This window comes from Myotis daubentonii, chromosome 6 (assembly GCF_963259705.1).
Source record: "Myotis daubentonii chromosome 6, mMyoDau2.1, whole genome shotgun sequence".
NCBI classification, from domain to species: domain Eukaryota; kingdom Metazoa; phylum Chordata; class Mammalia; order Chiroptera; family Vespertilionidae; genus Myotis; species Myotis daubentonii.
This window is the reverse complement of record NC_081845.1, coordinates 52,848,868-52,871,040: the sequence shown is the minus strand read 5'-3', so window position 1 is coordinate 52,871,040 and position 22,173 is coordinate 52,848,868. Positions and strand designations below refer to the sequence as shown.

Genomic DNA, 22,173 nt, shown 5'->3' with positions numbered 1-22,173 from the left:
AAATCACAAAACTCCACTGATAAAGCTATTAAGACAAAAGTAACAACAACAAAAAACAACCTTCTCCAAATAATAAACAGATTCATAAAAGAAACCCCAGCTCTCATAGCATGAACTAGTATCAAAAGGCAGGTGGGAAAGGCTGAGCCACCCCACTCCAGAAGAACAAGTTATTCTTTCAACATTCCCTGAGTGCCTATATGGACCAGAAGCAAGCAATACCCTCAAAATCCAGACATGACTGAGGCTTCACAGCCTAGCACAGCCGTGGGCAAACTACGGCCCGCCGGGCGGATCCGGCCCGTTTGAAATGAATAAAACTAAAAAAAAAAAGACCATACCCTTTTATGTAATGATGTTTACTTTGAATTTATATTGGTTCACACAAACACTCCATCCATGCTTTTGTTCCGGCCCTCCGGTCCAGTTTAAGAACCTATTGTGGCCCTCGAGTCAAAAAGTTTGCCCACCCCTGGCCTAGCAGCTAATGGGAGACAGCTATGCAAAGCATCACACAACATGACCAGTGTGAACCTAGAGATGTACAAAGTGACATGTGAAAAGAGTGGCTGTAAATCAGAAGTGAAGCCATCCCAGAGGTAATGACATTCACCAAGTCTTAACGTATGAGCCGGTATTAGCCAGGTTCGGTGGGAGTGAAATGGCACATATACTCCAGGCAAAATATTCAAATGGATAAAAATGTATATGCATCGGTATGGCATGATAGGACTATGTTATGGTTACGGCAGGCTGTGCATACAAAGTAGTAGAAAAATACAAGGCTTAAAGACAGATGAAAAAGGGCCTCCTGTGTTGAGCTAAGGAATTTGAGTTTTTTCATGAAAGTTATTTAAAGGATTTTAGCCTGCGGGCAGGGAGGGAAATTACTTTTTTTTTTTTAGATAACCAACTGTGCAACATTATGGAAGATAACTAAAGAGTTAGCTTGGAGTGAAAGAGGTGAAAGGACAGCAGTTAGGTAAGAAAGTAAGGAAGAAAGAGCGAGCCCTGGGCTAAGGCAGTGGGATAAATGAGAACAGAATAGAAAGTCTGAGAAATGTTAAGTCTAAGTGAGTGACTAGAAGAGGGAGACATCAATCTTCTGGCTTGGTAACCTTCCGTGTGGCAGAAAAACTGTTTTGAGAAAGAGCAGACATATTGGACAACTTGCACTTGTGCTAGCTAAGGAATATCCAAGTAGAGATTTTTCAAGAAAAGTAAGGACTGCATATACGGATATGGGGATGTGAGTTTATAGGGGAACAAATAACAAAGAGCCAAGGAAGAGGTTTCTAAAATATCAGACATAATTTTCATTGTTTCATACACGGCCAGGAGCTGAAAGGAAAGCCCAAAACAGCATAGGGGCAACTCCAAGATAATGCCAAAACTTGAAACTAAAAAAAAAAAAAAAATCATCCTTAAGGAGATCTGTAAAAGCTGCCTTAAAATATTAGCTGAGAAATTCTGAAAACAAAATAATAATCAAGAAATCAAGTATGTTTTTAAGTAAACACAACTTCACTATGATGATAATTATGTTTAACTATAATCAACTGAACAATACACCTTCTGAAAACAATTTAACAGAAGGGGAATGGTCTGCACAAAACGCAACTCAAAGTACAGGAATTTTCTAATGTTTATCAGACACTGCCAAAAGATCAGGACAAATCATCCGTTTGGCCTTGAATCTGGACTTTGTCATCAAAGAATATACTTAGCAATGGGATAGTGATAGATCCCTAGGCTCTACCATGACATGGATGGAATATCACTCATACTCATCTACCTTCTTGGGCTCTAATTCCACCATCCACCATCCTAATGATTTCCAGTTACCCTGATATCTGAAAAAATTGCCCAGGAAAGAGAGCACTAGAAAGGGAAAAAAGTCTCAACAAATGCTTTTAACCTGCCTGGTAGCTTATAATTCAGTTTTATTTTTTAAGTCTCATTGGTAGCAATCAGCCTTGGCTGATTAAGAAAAATGAGTTCCAGCCCTATAAAACTGAGTATTAAGACTCTAAAACATGATGATCAAACTGACGCTCTGCCTAGGCCAATTAATACCATTACATCTTTACCTAAAATTATAATACACATGTATTTATAGATACTCCTTCCCTTTCATATCTCCCTCTCCCTCACTCTCTCTCCCTCCCCTCCTCCTCTCCTGTCCTTCTCTCCCCCCCCCCCCTCGTGTTATTCTCATATCCAAGAGGGAAAAGTCCATATGCAGTTAACTATAAGGTTCATGTTAAAAGAAAATTAAAACCAATCTCAGAAAAAACTGTCCAAATTAAGAATTGTTTATTCTGCTATTTGTTTCCTTGGTCATAGTTTATAGACTACAGAGGAAACATGGACTCCCTCCATAGCTAAATTTTATACTCATAGAAAAGTGATCTTTTTAAAAACAATAATATACATCCAATATCTTTTCCTTAATGGAACAAAGACAAGCACACTCTTAATACAGCCTCTGTCCTCTGAGAAGCAGAATCTCAAAGTTCTCAGTGTATCTGAAACAGAGGTAAGATGTTTCCTACTGGGCTGACTCATGGAAAGGCTGTTAAAACTGGCCACATATTTGACTGAAGGAGGGAAAAAACTTTTGTGAAATTGGTCACATTATACTACTAAAGGAAACAGTACAAGCAGAATTTTATCAATTTTCTATCAAATAAGAAACCAGCCAAGTAAACCAAGACCTCAAACCAGATTAGGTAGGTAACCATGAATGACCTCTTACAACATTTCTCTAATCAAACGCCTATGTTTAAATTATCCCCTAGAATCACTAACAAAATATGCTCTTTAAAGACAGGAAATTAGCGAAGCCACATACCACGTCTAAGGGGGCATAGTCAATATCCTCCAGTAGGATCCAGTGTCCCTTTGTGGCTGCCTGTGTCAGGGTGCCAGGCTGCCACACAAACTCTCCTGGGACATCTGTGCAGCGGTACATTCCCAGCAACATCTGCAGAAAGAAAATAATTATTCAAATCACACATATGAGGTATCACTGCTATATCCTTTAATTCCATTAAACTTCTACCTATGTATATACATAAAAGCCTAAGCAACCGTCTGACCGGTAGCTGTGACGCGCAGTGACCACCAGGGGACAGATGCTCAATGCAGGAGCTGCTAAGCTGCGGTGACCTGGCAGCTGCGGTTCTCAGGTGACACACCCAGAGCCAAACAGGAGGGAGCCCAATTCCGGGTGCGTCACCTGAGAACTGCCCTCTCGCAATCCAGGACACCTCGGTGGATGTCGGAGAGCCAGTTTCAGCCCGATCCCTCAGGCCAGCCCGAGGGACCCCACCGATGCACAAATCCGTGCACCGGCCCTCTGGTAGAAATATAAGCAAGCATTTGTGTTTTTAGAGCTTGGTCCCATCGGTTCTGAAAGACCAGTAACTATTATCATAGTCCCTTAGCAAAAACAATATTTTAATGCAAATAGTTATAAGCATGCTAATCCCACAAAACTTGCCATTTCTTAATTACCTTACTGTCGGTCTGATCTCCAAGCTGAACTTTGAGAAGCTCAGGGGGCTTCCTTCTACCTGTCATTGCAGCTAAATGTTCAACTAAAGAAGTTTTGCCGCATCCTATTGGTCCTTCCAACAACACAGCATTCTGAGAAGCCACTGCCATAGCCAGGGTCTGAAGATTTTTGCAGACTGACTCAACCAGTACATAAGAACTAAAGGCCAGCTCTTGTTCATGAGAAGAACTCCTGTTACTAGCCTAAGGAGGCAAGTGAGAAATAAAAAGCATGTCAAGAATGAGTCCTTTCTCCAAAAGGCACAGGTTAAATTTCTACAGTGCTTCCTCTGATCTTTACATAAACCTCTGCCAATACATTAGCAGTACCAGAGTATAACAACAATAGGTATATTATCCGAAGTAAAGATCTGACTTTTTTTTCTTTCCTTTCTTCCTCAACTCCTGCCTTTGGGGGAGAAAGTAAAAAATTCACTACCAAATTTAAGAAGTTTCCCAAAATTTCAGAAGCCAAAAAAGCTGACACACAAGGGATGGGGACAAACCACAACTAGATTATTTTTCTTTTCCTTCCTCTTGCCATATCCTAGGGTTTCATATCTAAGATAGAGAATGCATACAAGCCCTGGCTGGTGTGGCTCAATTGGTTAGAGCATTGTCCCATACACCAAAAAGTGGCGGGTTCGATCCCTGGTCAGGGTATGAGTGGGAGGCAGCCAGTTGATTTAAGCAGTTTTCTTTTACATATACACTAAAATATTTAGATATGAAATGATGTAGCATCTGAGAGTTGCTTTCAAAATAATGTGGCATGGGTAAAGTGTGCAGAAATAACAATGAAACATAACTGATCACAAATTTATAATTATTGAAGAAGAGTGATGGGCAGGTAAATGGGGGTTCATTACTGCCGGGAGCCGGTCCATCCGTGCTGTTTCAAGGGACCTGGCATATATGGCATACGGTTCTTAAAATGTTTGCTCACCTTCTTGGCGCTGTGTTTTAACCAAGGTCACCTCTCCGAGAAAGGTTGAATCCCCAGGTAGGGATTTTCCCCTGAAGTTAGGGAGGGAATAAAACCCCTCAACTAAGTGCCAGGCGGGTAATTAATCCCTTTAACTACGAACAATCATGCTTAAACTACATAATCTTTTCTCCCTGGAATGGAGATAATAAACGCCCTAACCTTTGTAATAGAGAGTGATAGGATTGAATCAACTGGTATAAATACAGTTGTAACAAGACAGAAACACACAGAACTCAGAACACAGAACCAGACAGAGAGACAGAACTCAGAACACAGAACCAGACAGAAAGACAGAACTCAGAACACAGAACTTATAAGACAGAACTTCAGACACAGGGCTTGGAAGACAGGACCAAGAGAGACAGAGCCTAGGCACAGAACCTACACAGAACGTTCTCTAGAGACAGAAGAACTTCGCTGGAGAGAGCATGCCGGAGGATCCTGGAGAGGGACTGGCCTCGGAGCCTAGAGACAGAGCCTAGCGGGAGAACATGGCAAGGGATCCTGGACTGAACCTGACTACAGAGATTGGCAGGAGAACCTGACTGGAACCTGGACACTGAACCTGACTGGAGAGCCTGGACAGAACCTGGCTGGAGAACCTAGCGAGGGAACATGGCTACAGAACCTCGCTGGAAATCCGAAGCAGAACCTCTCTGGAGATCCGGGCTAGAGATCCTGGCTAGGTTGCTGATCAACTGAACGCTGTCTCCGTGTCATTCCTTCTTCGCCGACTCCGTCCACACCTTTGGGGACCCCTGGACCTGCTGGGGTTGGACCCCGGCACATTACACCATTGTTTCTACTTTAGAATGTGTTTAACGTTTTCCATAACAAAAAGTTAAAAATAATAAGATAATGTGCCCAATGTTTAATGAGTAGAGTTTCAGCTTTGCAAGATGAAATGTTATGAAGTCTGCACAACAATGTGAATATACTTAATACTACTGACATGTACACTAAAAAAAGTTTAAGGTGGTAAATATTATGTGTATTTTATCACAATTAAAATTTTTTAAAAAATAATGCACCTAACATAATAGAGGAAAAATGATCTCTTGGAAAAGTGGAATGATTATTATGTTTTAAGAAATAATAATTCTCTAACATGGCTAGTCCCTTAAAGATATGTGAGGATAAAATAAGATTCAGGGCTGAAAGTTATTTGCAACTTCCTGAAGGGCTATCTATTACAGCAATTTAGCAGGTGGGCTGGGGCCATAGCACGATTCTGCACTCTGCCCCCAGTGCCCTGCCATTGCTACCCAACATCAAGCCCATCCGAACCAGAATCCTTCCTATATTAAAATTCTAATGCTCCAAACATTATCTATGTAAAGAGAGTGGTTAAGAGGGGGTGGGTTTTAGCGACTAGAGGGAAACACAGGGGTCTTGGAAGTGCTGATATCTTAGTGCTGGTTACACAGATATATCCAGTTCATGAATAATCACTGAGATGTACATTTAACAGGTGTGCTTTTTTACATGTATACTGTACTACTACTTTTTTGTTTTTTAATTGCACTACCAAGTGACAAACCTATGGTTCAAGGAACAACCCAGGACTTGTTCCAAGAAGAAAATTGGGTAGGTGTGACCCAAGTAACAACTGATAAAAGACTGCTGCGGGGTGCCTAGCTGGTTTGGTTCAGTGGATAGAGTATTGGCCTCCGGACTGAAGGGTCCCAGGTTCGATTCTGGTTAAGGCAGCGGTTCTCAACCTGTGGGTCACGACCCCTTTGGGGGTCGAACAACTCTTTCACAAGGGTCGCCTAAGACCATCGGAAAACACATATATAATTACATATTGTTTTTGTGATTAACCACTATGCTTTAATTATGTTCAATTTGTAACAATGAAAATACATCCTGCATATCAGATATTTACATTACCATTCATAACAGTAGCAAAATTACAGTTATGAAGTAGCAATGAAAATAATTTTATGGTTGGGGGTCACCACAACATGAGGAACTGTATTAAAGGGTTGCAGCATTAGGAAGGTTGAGAACCACTGGGTTAAGAGCACATACCATGGTTGCAGGTTCCCTGGCCCTGGTCGGGGTGCATGCAGGAGGCAACCAATTGATGTGTCTCTCTCACATCAATGTTTCTCTCTGTCTCTCCCTCTCCCTTCCACTCTCTTTAAAAATCAATGGAAAAATATCCTCGAGTGAAGATCAACAAGCAAAAAAAAAAAAAAGACTGCTGGGGGGGTGGGGGATGAGGACAGAAAACAGACCGGTTCCCAGTGGTTCCAGATTATGGAACCAGATTATAAACTGTTAAGTCTTTCCCAAGTGTGCTCTAGAGCCATATTCTTAGAAAGGTCATTTCATATGGGCAGGGGGAAGTTCTCTGCAGATACCAGCCTCCCCGACAACAGACAAAGCAAAAATTCTGACAGAAAGAGGTGGCTGGGCCTAGCCCCGTATCAGCCAATGTGCAACCCAAGAGTCTCTGAGCAATTCAGTCTGTCTTTGTTTTACATAATATAGCATTATAACATGTGCCACTCAACTTCACACAGCTGTCATAGTAAATAAATGAGAGGATATATAGAAAAGCTTTGTTCAAGTTAAGAGCACCACACAAGCATTGTTATAGTATCTAATTTACCACTGAAGAGGGACAACGGGAAAATCAGAGAGGAGGGCCTGAGTAAATGTCTCTTTATCTCTGTAAATGGAACAGCAACTTGGCAAACTCAATTTGGCCTGTGTTATTGGCGTTTAGGAGAGGAAGGGGGCACACACCCTACTGATGCCAACATACCTGCTCTCCAGGGGTTGGTGGCTGCCCAGGCAGCACCACACCACAGACAGCAGTCACCCTGGAGGAGAGGTCAGCTGAAACAAGATGTCCCTGTAAGTACTGCAGTTCCTTCTCCTTACGCCACAGGGAAGCTTCTGGATTGGCCAAAACCAAGGCCTTCTCCAAGTCCTGCAGCTGGGCCTCTTCTAGTAACCTGAGTGAAATGAGGATCTCATCAATAACCTTAATCCAGAGGAAACCACATCAAGGTCTTCAGAAATGTTCCTGCTTACCTCAACCTGAAATGAATCAGTTCCTCACTATTAAAAATCTTCTTAAGGAATGATAGCTTGTGTTCTTCATTCATGCAAGTTACCACAGCAAGACAATGGGCTGTGTACCTGGAGAAAATCAAAGTATATAAACTCAGGACCTGCAGGTGATTCTAAAGAATAAAAAAAATTTGCTAGCGAACTGAATACTAGAAAAGGAAATCTTAAAGAATTAAAGTAACACATTTAAGAGTAGAAAATACAAGGCCGAAACCGGTTTGGCTCAGTGGATAGAGCGTCGGCCTGCGGACTGAAAGGTCCCAGGTTCGATTCTGGTCAAGGACATGTACCTGGGTTGCGGGCGCATCCCCAGTGGGGGATGTGCAGGAGGCGGCTGATCGATGTTTCTCTCTCATCGATGTTTCTGACTCTCTCTCTCTCTCTCTCTCTCCCTTCCTCTCTGTAAAAAATCAATAAAATATATTTTAAAAAAAAAAGAGTAGAAAATACAAATCAGGTAGAATGAATTCACTTGACAGAACATGAAAAAGGTGAAACTCCACTCAAATCATCTCATTTTCCTCTGGTGTGACACCTGAGTAAGGAAAGAGAGTAAGAACTCAAAAGTCACCAGCACAAAGATAACATATTAAATGGTTTCTTTTCCCTCCTTATGCACACAATGATATACTGTCCCCAACATCCCCATACTAGAAGCATAGGAAAAACCCAATAGCTACGCACCAGCGGACCAAGGTGTCGTGGCTTCTGAGGAGAGGAACACACACACTCCAGTCCCAGAGCTCCCGGAACACAGACTGCTCTTGCTGTAAAAACTTGTAGGCTGCTTCCATTAGGTCCCGGAGCTTCATCCGCCTGCGCCCATAGCGGACTGGATTAGCATCTGAACTCTCTAGGAAGAGTCTTTGAAAGACTGGAGAAGTGTCCTTGAAATACCTCAGGGCAAACCTTCAGAAAGAGAATTTTCATTTGTTGTTGAGGAAATTGATGTATACATCTCCACTTTGAGACAGGATAACAGAACATAACAAGAACTCATTAGGGTCTGAGAACAGAGACAGATGCTAAAGCTCCCTAGTCCTAAGATTATACCTGTTCAAGTTCAGGAACCAATATCATGGCATGAGATATGTGACTAAGAGAATACAAACACCAAAGGTACTTATTTTGCAAGTGTTTACTACTGAAAATGCACTCGTTGCCCTAACTGGTTTGGCTCAGTGGATAGAGCGTCGGCCTGTGGACTGAAAGGTCCCAGATTCGATTCTGGTCAAGGGCATGTACCTTGGTTGTGGGCACATTCCCAAAAGGAGGTGTGCAGGAGGCAGCTGATCAATGTTTCCTCTCATCAATGTTTCTAACTCTCTATCCCTCTCCCTTCCTCTCTGTAAAAATCAATAAAATATATTTTTTTTAAAATGCACTCGTTTTCAACAAATATTAAGTCAGACACTGTTAAATACTGGATGTACAAAACCAAAGAGATACTTCCCTTGAGGAACTTGCTATCTAGTAAGGAAGACAGCCACTTACAGAAACAATGAGAGATGCATACAAAAAGAATCAACTGAACCTTGGTTGCATCTTAAAGATGAAGAGAAGATTCTCATGAAACAAAAGGCAGGCAGGTTGGAAAAGAATGACAAAAAGCTTCAAGACATACAAAAAAAATTTAACAAAATAGCAACAGTAAATCTAAATCCTTCCCTATCAGTATTACTTTAAATGTAAATGGTTTAAACTTCAATCAAAAGAAATAGATTGGTTGAACAGATTTTTTTTTAAAAAAAGCTCACACTACACACAATCTATAAGAAACTCATTCTGTACATAAGAGCACACTGAAAGAAATAAAAAAATAATAATTCCAGCCCTGACTGATGTGGCTTACTCATTTGGAGCATCGTCCTGTACACCAAAAGGTAGAGGGTTCCACTCCTAGTCAGGGCACATACCCAGGTTGTGGGTTCAATTCCCAGTCAGGGCACGTGCAGGAGGCAACTAATCGATGTTTCACTTTCACATCAAGGTTTCTCTCTCTCCCGCTCCGTTTCCCTCTCTGACTGGGAATCAAACTGATGATCGCTTGGTGCACAGAACAATGCTCAATCCACTGAGCCACACCTGTGGGGCAATAATTTTGTTTTAATTCCATGCAAATAGTAACCAAAAGGAAGCAGGGTGGCCCTAGCCAGTTTGGCTCAGTGGATAGAGCGTCAGCCTGCAGACTGAAGGGTCCCAGGATCAATTCTAAGTCAAGGGCACATGCCAGGGTTGGGGGCTCCATCCCCAGTAGGGGGTGTGCAGGAGGCAGCCAATCAATGATTCTCTCTCATCACTGATGTTTCTATCTCTCTCTCTCTCACTCCCTTCTTCTCAGAAATCAATAAAAAAAAATTTTTTTTTTAAAGAAAATTTTGCTTATTGAGCACCCACAATATGTCAGACCCTGTTTTGAGTCCCGTGAGGTAGACACTATTATCATAGATGAACTTGGACTTGAACCCAAGGAGTCCAACCAACGATGCGTCCCTCTCACATCGATGTTTGTCGCTGTCTCTATCCCTCCCTTCCACTCTCCCTAAAAAGCAACGGGAAAAATATCCTCCGGTGAGGATTAACAAAAAAAACAAAAAAAAAAAAGTCTTGTTAAGACTACCGTGGTACTTCACGAAAACCCCAAATAAATTAACAGCTAGGCCTCAGAAAGAAGTGTGAACCCAGAAATGAACGGCTTGAGGACCCTAGCTTGACTGGGTTCTTCCTGTCCAGTCTCTAGATTTCCATCCCCATCCCATTTCTCTCTCTTCATTCTTCTTCCACAATCTGCTACAATACAAAACCTTCTCTTCTAAGTTCCAAGAGAAGGATAACACACTCATTTCTGTTACTTCAATGATTTCCTTGCTCCCCTTAGCTATTTGGCTGACAACTCTATTAACATATTGTATTCAACTGTTTACAAGTACAGGAACCCATTATATGTGGTTTTCTTACCCCCGTGATGTGGTCTAGAGCTTAAAAGAGAGGACCTTCTACTAGTACATGAATCTACTGAATAAATAACTGTATCCTCTTTTGTTGAAATTTCCCATGACCGAAATGAGGCTGCTCAGGCAATAACAGTTAATGGTGCTCGCTATCGTGACATGATAATCCAGTTTTTTGTGCCTAAATTGCAAGATATGGACGACATGTGGTTTCAACAAGACGGTGCCACATGCCATACAGCCTGAGAAATAATTCAATTACTGCATGAGTCATTTCCTGGTCGTGTAATTTCCCATTTTTGGTGATCAGAATTGGCCGCCCAGATCATGCAATTTAACGCCTTTGGACGTTTTTCTTTGGGGTTTTTTGAAGTCTAAGGTTTATGCCAACAAGCCCACAACCACCCACGCCTTGAAGGAGGAAACTGAGCGCTGTATCAACAAAATTCAGCCACATTTATGCAAAACGGTCATGGAAAATTTCAACAAAAGAGTGCGTATGTGCCAGCAAAGCCGTGGAGGCCATTTACCCGATATGCTATTCCATACATAACCCTATACTGTATACTTTATGAATAAATAAAAAATTTACAATTTTTAATTATAAACCTGTGTTTTCTATCTAAATTACTTCTTGCATGAATTTTGGGACACCCTTTAGGTATGTACCTCACATTCATTTAATAAGAACATAAAATTTGAAGCTAATGGGAGACCAGATGTCGATAATCCATCATTTTAATAATTCTGGAAGCACTCTACTATGAAGCCTTAAAGAGAAGTTGGGGTTCAAGTTACTCACAGGCCAATCCTACAGAACTGACCAGCACACCTAGTGAAATAGTACCAAGGTCAAGTACATGTAGATGATTACCAAGTAAGGCCATAATCCCAATCCTCAATTAAACCACACCGCATGTTCCTGATAACCACATATGATGCTATTCTTTCCTTTGCTAGATATTTACTAGTTTAATAAAACTAGGCCTATTTTTCTTCCTCCCCTTTTAGAAAAAAGTTCATAAAAATTATGGTTTCCCCCACAAGCCTTCATTTCTTATTCCCTCATTCAAGGACCAGACAAGAAATCATACTTTCAAGAAAGCCAAGTGTACTTATTTTGTTGATGAAAACTAATACATAAGAGATGGATATAAGAGACGCTCCTATTAATACAAACAACATTATTCACGTTTAGAGTAAAAAGTTTTTTACCTTCTCAATTTAAAAAAAACCTTAAAGGTCATTTTCCTGCCTCTTTTGGCTATTCCACACAAACTATATTTTACTATCAATTTAAAAGAGCGCCCTGACCGATGCTCAGTGGTTAGAGCATTGGTCCGAAGACCAAAGGGTATTGGGTTCAATCACAATCAAGGGCATGTACCTTGGTTGCAGGTTCATCCCAGGCCCTGGTCAGGGCATATGCAGGAGACAACCAATTGATGTGTCTCTCTCACATTGAAATTTCTCTTTCTCTCTCCCCCTTCCTTCCACTCTCTCTAAAAATCAATGGAAAAAATATTCTCAGGTGAAGGTTAAAAAAAAGAGAGAGAGGCCCTAACCGGTTTGGCTCAGTGGATAGAGCGTTGGCCTATGGACTGAAAGGTCCCAGGTTCGATTCCAGTCAAGGGCATGTACCTTGGTTGCGGGCAACATCCCTAGTAGGGGGTGTGCAGGAGGCAGCTGATCGATGTTTCTCTCTCTCTCTCATTGATGTTTCTATCTCTCTATCCCTCTCCCTTCCTCTCTGTAAAAAATCAATAAAATATATTTTAAAGAGAGAGAGAGAGAGAGAGAGAGAGAGAGAGAGAGAGAGAGAGAGAGAAAGAGAAAGCCATGTGTGTGGCATATGCCTATAACCCCAGATACTTCAGAAGCTGAGACAAGAGGCTTGTTTAACCCCAGAAATTCTGGGCTGTATTACGTTATGCAATAAATTCAGTATTAATATGGTAACCCATGGGAGTGGGGGAATTACCATGTTGTTGAATGAATGGTGAACTAGCCCAGATTGGAAATGGAGCAGGTTAAAAGAGAAATACATTAGAATACAGCTCTAACACAACTTCTTACCATACTGATTTGGACAGATTTAGAGAAAGCTAAAATGGATACTAGACCTCTTCTAATCAACGCCCTCAGCTCCTCCAGCAAGCCACAAATCTCATCCATTTGAAGTGGATGCTTTAAGAGCCTCAGCTAAAACTCATTTAAATATGCCTTATATGCATGTATTGCCAGATGATATAATCCTTGGGGTTAGGGGACATATCTTGGCCATTTTTCTGTCTTGATGGCCGAGATTTAAGAGAAACCTAATAAATGGTTACTGAACTGAGCTGGATAAAAAGAGTCTCTGTGATTATTTTTACAAAACAGTACCACTTATCTCTTTCTTTCCTGTATTTTTCCTCTTCCATTCTCAGCTCAGACTCTCCTTACTTCCCAGGAGAGAGCAGGTTCTACCACTGCAAGAAGTAACGTGAAGAATAATACTGTTACTTACGGGAGGACATCAGGATGGCTACCGATGAGCTTGCTCATTGAGACACAGAGTCGTTCGTGTAGATCATGGTTGACTTGGCCTCCAGCTTTAATGGCTTCAGCATTCCTTTCCAGCAAATCCAAAAGGATAGGGCGAAATTGCCGACCGATCAGAATAGTATAGTCCTTATCCAGAAGTAACTGTGCTAAGGTATTCAGGATACACTGGCGATCTTGAGGTGTCCACACCTAAGAGAAAAGCCACACAAAAGATCTATATGTACAATACTAGGGGCCCAGTGCACAAATTCATGCACCTCGAGGTTGCAGTGGGCACAGGGGCGGGTCTCAGCCCATCTTCCGCGCCCCTACCTGGCCCCTCCTGCCGCGGCCACCAGTCCCTTCTCTGCAGCAGCTGGCGCCGGCCCTGCTCACACCTACCTACTGAAGGCGCAGAGCAATTAGGGACGGCGCTGACAGTGGGTGTGAGCGCTGGATGGGACCGCAGCACGCGGGAGCAAAGAATTTTCAGTAACCACCAGAGGTTTGCCCTGATGACAGTGACCTGAGCCCTGCCTTGGTCTGGCACCCTGCCCACCTGCTCCACCATCCCACCAAGGCCGGCCGATGCCCACCATGTTCTGCGCACACCCCGCCCCCCCCCCCCCCCCCACATCACAGCGACCGGTTGTTCGGTTGTTCCACTGTTCGGTCTACTTGCATATTAGGGATATATTTATATATATATATATACATATACATACATATATATATATATATATATATATGTATGTATCTGTATATAATTTGTTTGCACTACTGTAGAGGAGCCAAGAGTTCTAGCTTGGAATTAAAATAACCAGTTTCCAGACTTCAAAGGTCATTTTACCTTATAAAACACCCTGACCAGTGTGGCTCAGTTGGTTGGAGCCTCATCCTGGACAACAAAAGGTGGTGGGTTCGATCCCCGGTCAGGCATGTGTGGGAGGCAACCAATCAAAGTTTCTCTCTCACACCAATATTTCTCTCTCTAAAATAAAATTTAAAAAACAACAACAAAACACAGCGGGGGTTTTTAGCAATATAGGATTAGAGTTGATTAATGTAAAGGCTGTTACCAATAGGTCCCTGGGGTTTCAGGTAAAAGGACTAATAGCAAATCCATGTAAAATACTATATAGCTTCTCAGAAAAATAATCTGTGCTTCAGGGTCAAAACACTCTCTCAGGGCTCCTCTGCTCTTGAAGGAAAATATAGGAATTAAATGAAAACAAAAAAATTTTAAAAACTGCAGTTAGTACACAAAACTGCCAACTCTCTTGAGGAAAGGGTAGAGATTAAGAAATCAATTCTTGGCCCTAGCCGGTTTGGCTCAGTGGATAGAGTGTCAGCCTGCGGACCGAAGGGTCTGGTTGCAGGCTTGGTCCCCAGCATGGGGTGTGCAGGAGGCAGCTGACCAATGATTCTCTCTCATCATTGATATTTCTCTCTCTCCCCCTCTCCCTTCCTCTCTGAAATCAATAAAAATGTATTTTTTAAATGTTAAAAAAATCAATTCCTGAATATAAATAAAGCTATCCCTATAAAGGCTCCAGCCTCTAATAAACAAACAAAACAAATCCAAAATAGACAATCACACTTTGATATGCAAGATGAAATACACAACAAAAGTCTGGTGCCTGGGCTCCGAATGTCCATTAAGCATAATAGGGGAAACTGTAGTGTATAAAAGGTTTGATGTTGCTAGAGTGTATGCAGGACTGTACAACCCTTGCTGTCAGACAAAGCGACATACGCTCTGACCTAGCAAGCCCAATACTATAAATTTATCTTAAGGAGTTACAAATTAAACAGTTATCTATAACAGTGCAGCTTGAGCCCCAACTGGTTTGACTCAGTGGATAGAGCATCAGCCTGCAGACTGAAGAGTCCCGGGTTCAATTCCGGTCAAGGGCATGTACCTTGGTTTCGGGCACATCCCCAGTGGGGAGATGTGCAGGAGGCAGCTGATTGATGTTTCTCTCTCATCGATGTTTCTAACTCTCTATCCCTCTCCCTTCCTCTCTGTAAAAATTCAATAATATATATTTTTTAAAAAAGAGTGCAGCCATATGCAAAAACCTAACAATTTTTTCCAAAGTTATTACTCTGAAAAGAAGTTACCTTACCCCAGAACTCTTACAAAGTCTCCCAAATTATTGGGCATTCTCTTCATAAAAACACCTAATTTTGAACAAAGCACTGATGGGGAAAGAATATTATCTTAAAACAAGTTCTATCAATATTAGTTCTGCTGTTTATAGGGGGCCACCCAAAGGACCTCATAAAAATGGAGGCAAGGAAATTTAACAGATTTGGCCATGATATACAGAGGCATGACCTCACATTTTCAACTGCCGAATGTCCCTGTAAATAAGCCCCCAAAAGTATATTTTTAAAATATAAAAACAACAGTACTATAGTAAGTGGTTATTCTGTGAAGAAAAAAAAAATCTATATCTACAAAATAAACAAACATAACGTCTAATTTCCTCAGGTTAATACAGAGCATCTACAGAAACCTAGCTAGCATCATAGGTTTAAAAGTGGGTAAAAGGGCCGAAACCAGTTTGGCTCAGTGGATAGAGCGTCAGCCTGCGGACTGAAGGGTCCCGGGTTCAATTCCGGTCGAGGGCATGTGCCTGGGTTGCGGGCACATCCCCAGTGGGAGATGTGCAGGAGGCGGCTGATCGATGTTTCTCTCTCATCGATGTTTCTAGCTCTCTATCTCTCTCCCTTCCTCTCTGTAAAAAATCAATAAAATATATTAAAAAAAATAAAAGTGGGTAAAAGGGCCCTGGCTGGTTGCTCAGTGGTTAGACAGTTACAGATGCTTTGCATCAACCTGAGGAAATTAGACATGTTATTCACACGGACACTTGTGAGCTAGGAAAAAACCTCCAGAGGACATTATTTAATCAACTTTTTCTTCAAAAGGAAATCTAGAAAACTGCGTTAGGCATCTAGAAACAGATGTTTAACTTCTTAAAAATCAACTTTATTGGCTTTTATAATATAACTTATATACAATAAAATGCAGCCATTTATATTTGGATGAGTTTTGAATATGTATACACTGTGTAACCTCCTCAATTAAAATATCAAATCCAAAGTTCCCTCAAGTTCCTTTGCAGTCAACCCCCTCACCCTAGACAACCAATGACTTGATTTTATGGCCATAGATTACAGATTTGCCTATTCTAGACCTTTATATAAATCGAATCATTTGGTATGTACTCTTTCCTGTCTAGCTTCTTTTGCTCAGTATTGATGCTTTTGGTAATAGCCATGTAGTTGTATGCTTCAACAGTTTATTCCATTTCACTACTGTCTAGTTTTTCACTGTATAAATATATTACAACTTGTTTTTTCATTTACATGTTTGATGGATATTTTCACTGTTTCCAGCTACCACCAATAAAACTACTATGAACACTCATGTACAAGAGATTTATGGACATGAACATTCATCACTCTTAATCTTTTTCATTAACTAAGAGTAAGACTGCTGAGTTATATGGCAACTGAATGCTTCAACAGATAGTAAATTTTAATTTTAATTAAAAAAAATTTTTTTTGATGTTTAGAAGAAACTGTTTTCTAAATCAGTTGTACCAGTTTACACTCCACTATCAATGTTTGAAAGCTCTAGTTGCTACATAACCCACCAACACACAGTATTGTCAGTCTTAATGTTAGAAGAGATCTAGTGGTATCTGGTGGTTTTATTTGCATTTCCCTGACGACCAAAGAGGCTCATAATTTTTTCAAGTGTTTATGGTCATTCATTTATCTTCTTTTGTGATGAGTTTTTTCATTTCTTTTACCCACTTTATTTTTTTTTTGGGGGGGGGGGGAATCAATCCTTACCAAAGGATATTTTTCCCACTGATTTTTAGAGAGTAGAAGGCAGGGGAGGAGGGGGAGATAAAGAGAGAAAAACATGAAATGTGAGAAAGACACATTGATTGGTTGCCTCCCGCCCGTGCCCCAACCAGGCCAGTGCCTGGGCTAATGCTCTAACCACAGAGCAAAACGAGCCAGGGCTCTTTTACCCACTTTTAAATTGGGTTATTCATGTATTAAATATGATGCTAGTCAGGTTTCTATAGATGCTCTGTATCAACCTGAGGAAATTTTGTTCTATTCTTAGCTTGTTTTTGTTCTACTTCTATCTTGTCTTTGTCTTTAAAATGCTCCTTTCTAACTAACTGGTCTGATTAATCAGCAAAAAAATTGTTCATATTGGTCACTTACCTTCTTATTCTTTTTAGAATCTATAATGGTGGCCTTCTTTCATTCCAAGTAGTTTGAATTTTCCCCTTTTATTCTTGATCAGTCTTTTCAAAGAATCAACATTTGGTTTCACTGAAGTGCTCTATTATTTATCCATTTTCTTTTTCATTAATTTCCACTCTTTATTATTCTCTTCCTTCAACTTATTTTGAGTTTAATGTACTCTTCTTTTTCTAATTTCTTAAGGTGAATTTTAATACCACTATTTCCTATTATAAGAATTTTAATGTTATGAATTTACCTCTAAATACTTTAGCTATATCCCACAAAGTGTTTAAAGTATCATTCAATTCAAAATATTTTCTGATTCTCCCAGTGATTTCTTCTTTAACCATCAGTTTTTTCTTTTATTATTTAATTTATAACATTTAGGATTTTTCCAGTAACTTTTGGGTTGATTGTTTGCCCCCTTAATTTAATTTCATTGAGGTCACTGAATATACCTGTATAATTTCAATTATTCTAATTTTATTAAGACTTGTTTAATAGCCCAGCTATCTCCCTTCTGGTTGGGGAGGAGAAGTACAAACCATTTACTCTAAAGTATCCTTGGCTTAGGGAAGATAGGGTTTACTAGGTGGCTGCAAACTGCTGTTTATCTTAGTTTCCCCATCTGTTTGTCCTAGAACAGCGGTTCTCAACCTTCCTAATGCCGCGACCCCTTAATACAGTTCCTCACGTTGTGGTGACCCCCAATTTCACTGTTACAAACTGAACATAATTAAAGTATAGTGATTAATCACAAAAACAATATGTAATTATATATGTGTTTTCCGATGGTCTTAGGCGACCCTTGTGAAAGGGTTGTTCGACCCCCAAAGAGGTCGCGACCCACAGGTTGAACCGCTGTCCTAGAATTTTCCTAGCTTCTTACTATGCTACAACAAGGGGGCTAAGGTCACAAAGCTAGCTTCAGAATCAGGAATCCATGACACAGAGTCAGCCTCCAGAGTCCCTGCTTTTACTACTATCTGTAACTCTTTAGTTTCTACCATGTGAAATATATCAAGAAATTGAGACTTAAGGGTATTAAGTAACTTTTCCAAAAAGTCCCCAAAAGCAATTAAAGAGATTAATTTGATTTTCAGCCATACTTCGTACTCATGCACCCTAAACACTCTGCTCTTCCTGAACATAGTGATCAAGGAGGTAAGGATATGTGATATTACAAATTATAGTAAGAAATATTATTTGACCCTATCCCAGGCACAGACCTCCTGAAACCCTTGGAATTTCCTGTGATGGAATAAAAGTGTCATCCCTTATGTTAATGAGGTTTATTTTTAAAAGCTGCCCAAGTTGGGGCGGGATAGAACCAGCCAACTACAGGGAGGACAGAGGGGCTAGAAACAGATCAATCACCAACGGCCAAAGATTTAAACAATCATGACTATGTAATGAAGCTTCCATAAGTATCTAAATGGACATGATTTGGAGAACTTCTGGGTTGATGAACAGATGGACAGAGTGGCACACTCAGAGAGCATGGACGCTCCAAACCCCTTCCCATATACCTTGCCCTATGCATTTCTTCCATCTGACAGTTTCTGAATTATCCAATTATAGTAAACTGGTAATCTAGTAAGTAAAATGTTTCTCTGAATTCTAGAAATCGCTCCAGGAAATTAATCAAACCCAAGGAGGGGATAGTTGAAACCTCCAATCCACAGGCGGTCAGAAAGACAAGTGACAACAGGTCTTGCAATTAGCATCTGAAGTGGGAGCAGAAGGGCAGTCTTTACAGGACTGAGCCTTTCACCTGTGGGATCTGAAGCTATCTTCAGGTAGAAAATGTTAGACTTGAATTAAATTGTAAGACACACGGCTGGTGTCTGAGAATTGCTTGGTGGTGTTGGAAAATCCAGACTGAAACTGGAGAATTGTAGGATGGTAGTGGTAGAAATGAAGAGGAAAGAATAGATTCAACACTGAGAAAGTAAAATCAGGAGAACTTGGCTATATGTAAAGGAAAAAGGATGATGACGACCCTCAGTTCTCTTTAAAATATGACTGGATAGAGAGGGTGATGTCACTAGCTTAATAAGGAACACTGGAGGAAGCACAATCCTAAAAAATTCTTAATGCAGATACCAAACTCAAATGAGAACCAGTACAGTGGGGCCTTGACTTACGAGCTTAATTCGTTCCGAGACCGAGCTCGTTAAGGAGCTCCTTAACTCAAATTACTCTGTCAACTCAAAGCAAAAAATTGGCGGAGAGACAGCTGGTATCTCAAAACACTCCTTAGTCGGGACACTCGTAAGTCAAGGCCCCACTGTATTTCAAAAATCCTTACTTGCCAATAAAAACCATTTTGTTTCCAAAAACAGGAGAAAAACAGAATGGCAACACAATCAACTCTTTTCTGAAATGGAAAGAAACAAACCTGAAAGATATCTGAGACAGGACAGAACTTGCAGACAATGGGAGGCAAAGAAAAGGAAGGCAAGCGGTCCCAATAACATTACTAATACGGTTTCCTACAAACCGTTTCCCCACCCTGCTCCCAGTACATGAACACCAATTTTGCATCCACTCAGTGAGTGGTGTGGAATCATAAATCCCCTGTTGCTGGTCTGTGGTCCCTAGATTCAGAACCTCTGCTAAATTCTAAAACCTATTTACATAAAAAAAAAAAATACCTCCAGCAACAATACATAATTCAGGAGCTTGTCACAAACTCAGCTCATTTGAACTGATGATGTCTTTCCTGACTCCAGCACACCAAAAATCAATTTTCTTTCTAGGCCTCCCCCATTTGCGTTAGTGATTTCCTTCACTGGCGGCTCAAGGCCAGAAACCCCAGGGATATTTTCCACATCTCCCTCCTCTTTGCTTCACACGTTCCATTTGTTATTCCCAAATAGAAATGCCTCTCCGATTAGTTGTCTGCCGCTCCACATCCAAAGAGCTCCAGACCCGAAATCCTGCCACAGGTTCCTTAGCAATGGGATATATAAAGACAATGCATCTGTGACTAAGTTCTAGGTACTGGAGTTAGGGGCTGGGGGGAGGGAGGGAGATTCTATTTTGAAGAAGCTCACGGATCCTGGGGCTGGGGAAGCATAAAATAGGAAATTAAAATGAAAAAGGTAATGCGTGATAAGGATTCCAAACTCAGGCGGGAGTGGGAGGGTGGGGGAGTGGGAGGGAGCCCAAAGGCTTTTAGAAGACCCAAGACCCGTTTCCCAGAGAACTCTAGTTTACCTCGTAATTACTACGGTATCAGGCAGTTAGCACTGTCTTGTTTTTTTTTTTCCTTCAGGTGTTTTTCTGGTCATGAACTGTCTCCAAAAATAAACGTTAAGTTCCTTGGGAGTAGAGACCGTAACGGATTTATTTGTCTGTCTCCCCACAAAACCACACTGTGCCTTAGGCACAGCAGGGACGCAATCAATACTTGTCACAGTGCCCAAAAGAATGGACAGGGCAGAAAAGGAAAAACACTCATCCGAATCAACAGCGGTGGCTGGACCCGGGACACGCAAGTAAAACACTTCGCAAAAGGCCAGACTTCCGCCTCCTTTACAGAAAACAAAACATTTCTTTCCGAAGGCCACGCCTGCCACACGGGGGTCAGAGCGCTGCGTGGGGTCAGTCAGTGGGGAGAGAAAGGGACGGCTTCCCCCAAATAAAAAACAAAGGCTCTTTCCCATCTCGGCGGACGCGCGGACGCCCCGCCACGGGCCAGCCCGGGGGAAGGGGCCAGGATGCCAAGGCGCCGCTCCTCGCTCCCCGGGAGGCAGCGCGCGGCGGGGCAGGGCCGCGGGGCCCCCGCGGAGGGCGGCCGGCCGGGCATCCCCCTCTAGCTCTGGTTCTTACCTGCTTGGCCAAGAACCTGCCCAGCTCGCTGCGGCTCTTCTCGTTCTTGGCAGCGATTAAACGCAGCGGCGCGGCCGCCACCTCCAGCGAAAGGTGCTCCATGGCCACAGGTCCTCTACCCCGGCCGCCACCAGTGCGCCCGGCTTCGCGCTCAGAGCCCCAGAGCCTCCGAGGTTCCCGAACCGGAGCTGCCAACAACTACGCCCCCGAGGAAGAGCGGCCACCGCGGCCCCGCAAACCCCGGGAGAGCGGCAGCACACGTGGGGGAGCACGCGGCGCTCCGCGTCATCACCCCGCGACGCCCACGGCGACCAGGAAGGCCCGCCCCCGCCCCCGCCCCCGCCCCCGCCCCCTCGGCAGCGGAGACGCGCGGCGTCACTGCTGCGCCAGTTGCAGCAGGGAAGGCAAGCAGAATGGGCGCTTTCGACCCGGTTCTAGGGCCTAGTGATGGGAAGTGGGAAGATGACGCGCAACAGGACAATGAGACTGAAGGTTCTGCCAGGATGGAGAAGCGAGGGAGGCCCTAGGGGCGTGTAGTTTTCAGCCCACCGTGGTTCTCTCCGCCTCAACACGCAGAAAGAGTTGATATGAAAGAGCAGCAGATTCGCCTATCCGGGACCCAGCAATTCTTCTAGACCTCTCGCCTATGGAAATTCGCACAGAAGTATGACAGTCACGCCCCTTGCAGCATTCTTTTTCTTTTTTTAATTTTGCATCCCGTTGTATTTTTTTTTAATTGATTTCAGAGAGCACGGGAGAGAGAAATAGAAACATCAGTAATGAGAGAATCACTGATGGGCTGCTTTCTGCACACCCTCCTGGGACTAGAGCCCTCAGCCAGGGCATGTGCCCTGGCCAGGAATCTAACCATGACCTCCTGGCTCACAGGTCGGTGCTCAACCACTGAGCCACGCAGGCCCAGGGTCCCTTCCAGCATTCTTAACA

The 22,173-nt window shown here is 42.2% G+C and overlaps 1 protein-coding gene across 6 annotated transcripts in view; it reads right to left on the bottom strand.

Moving 5' to 3' along the window:
• Positions 1 to 21,511, bottom strand: part of MDN1 (midasin AAA ATPase 1) — a 153,786-nt gene extending 132,275 nt beyond the window's left edge. For 4 of the 6 annotated variants that reach the window (XM_059700944.1, XM_059700945.1, XM_059700948.1 and 1 more), the window contains exons 1-7: positions 21,229 to 21,505; positions 13,094 to 13,320; positions 8,318 to 8,542; positions 7,595 to 7,702; positions 7,323 to 7,515; positions 3,520 to 3,762; positions 2,855 to 2,986 (exon numbers count right to left, since the gene is read on the bottom strand). In XM_059700944.1, the coding sequence (XP_059556927.1) occupies positions 2,855 to 2,986; positions 3,520 to 3,762; positions 7,323 to 7,515; positions 7,595 to 7,702; positions 8,318 to 8,542; positions 13,094 to 13,320; positions 21,229 to 21,330 (1,230 nt within the window). In that variant the 5' untranslated portion in view covers positions 21,331 to 21,505. Of the gene's footprint in view, positions 1 to 2,854; positions 2,987 to 3,519; positions 3,763 to 7,322; positions 7,516 to 7,594; positions 7,703 to 8,317; positions 8,543 to 13,093; positions 13,321 to 21,228 lie in introns of all 6 variants that reach the window. The other 2 variants (XM_059700951.1, XM_059700950.1) reach the window with 1 other exon arrangement.
• Positions 21,512 to 22,173: the final 662 nt, after the last annotated feature.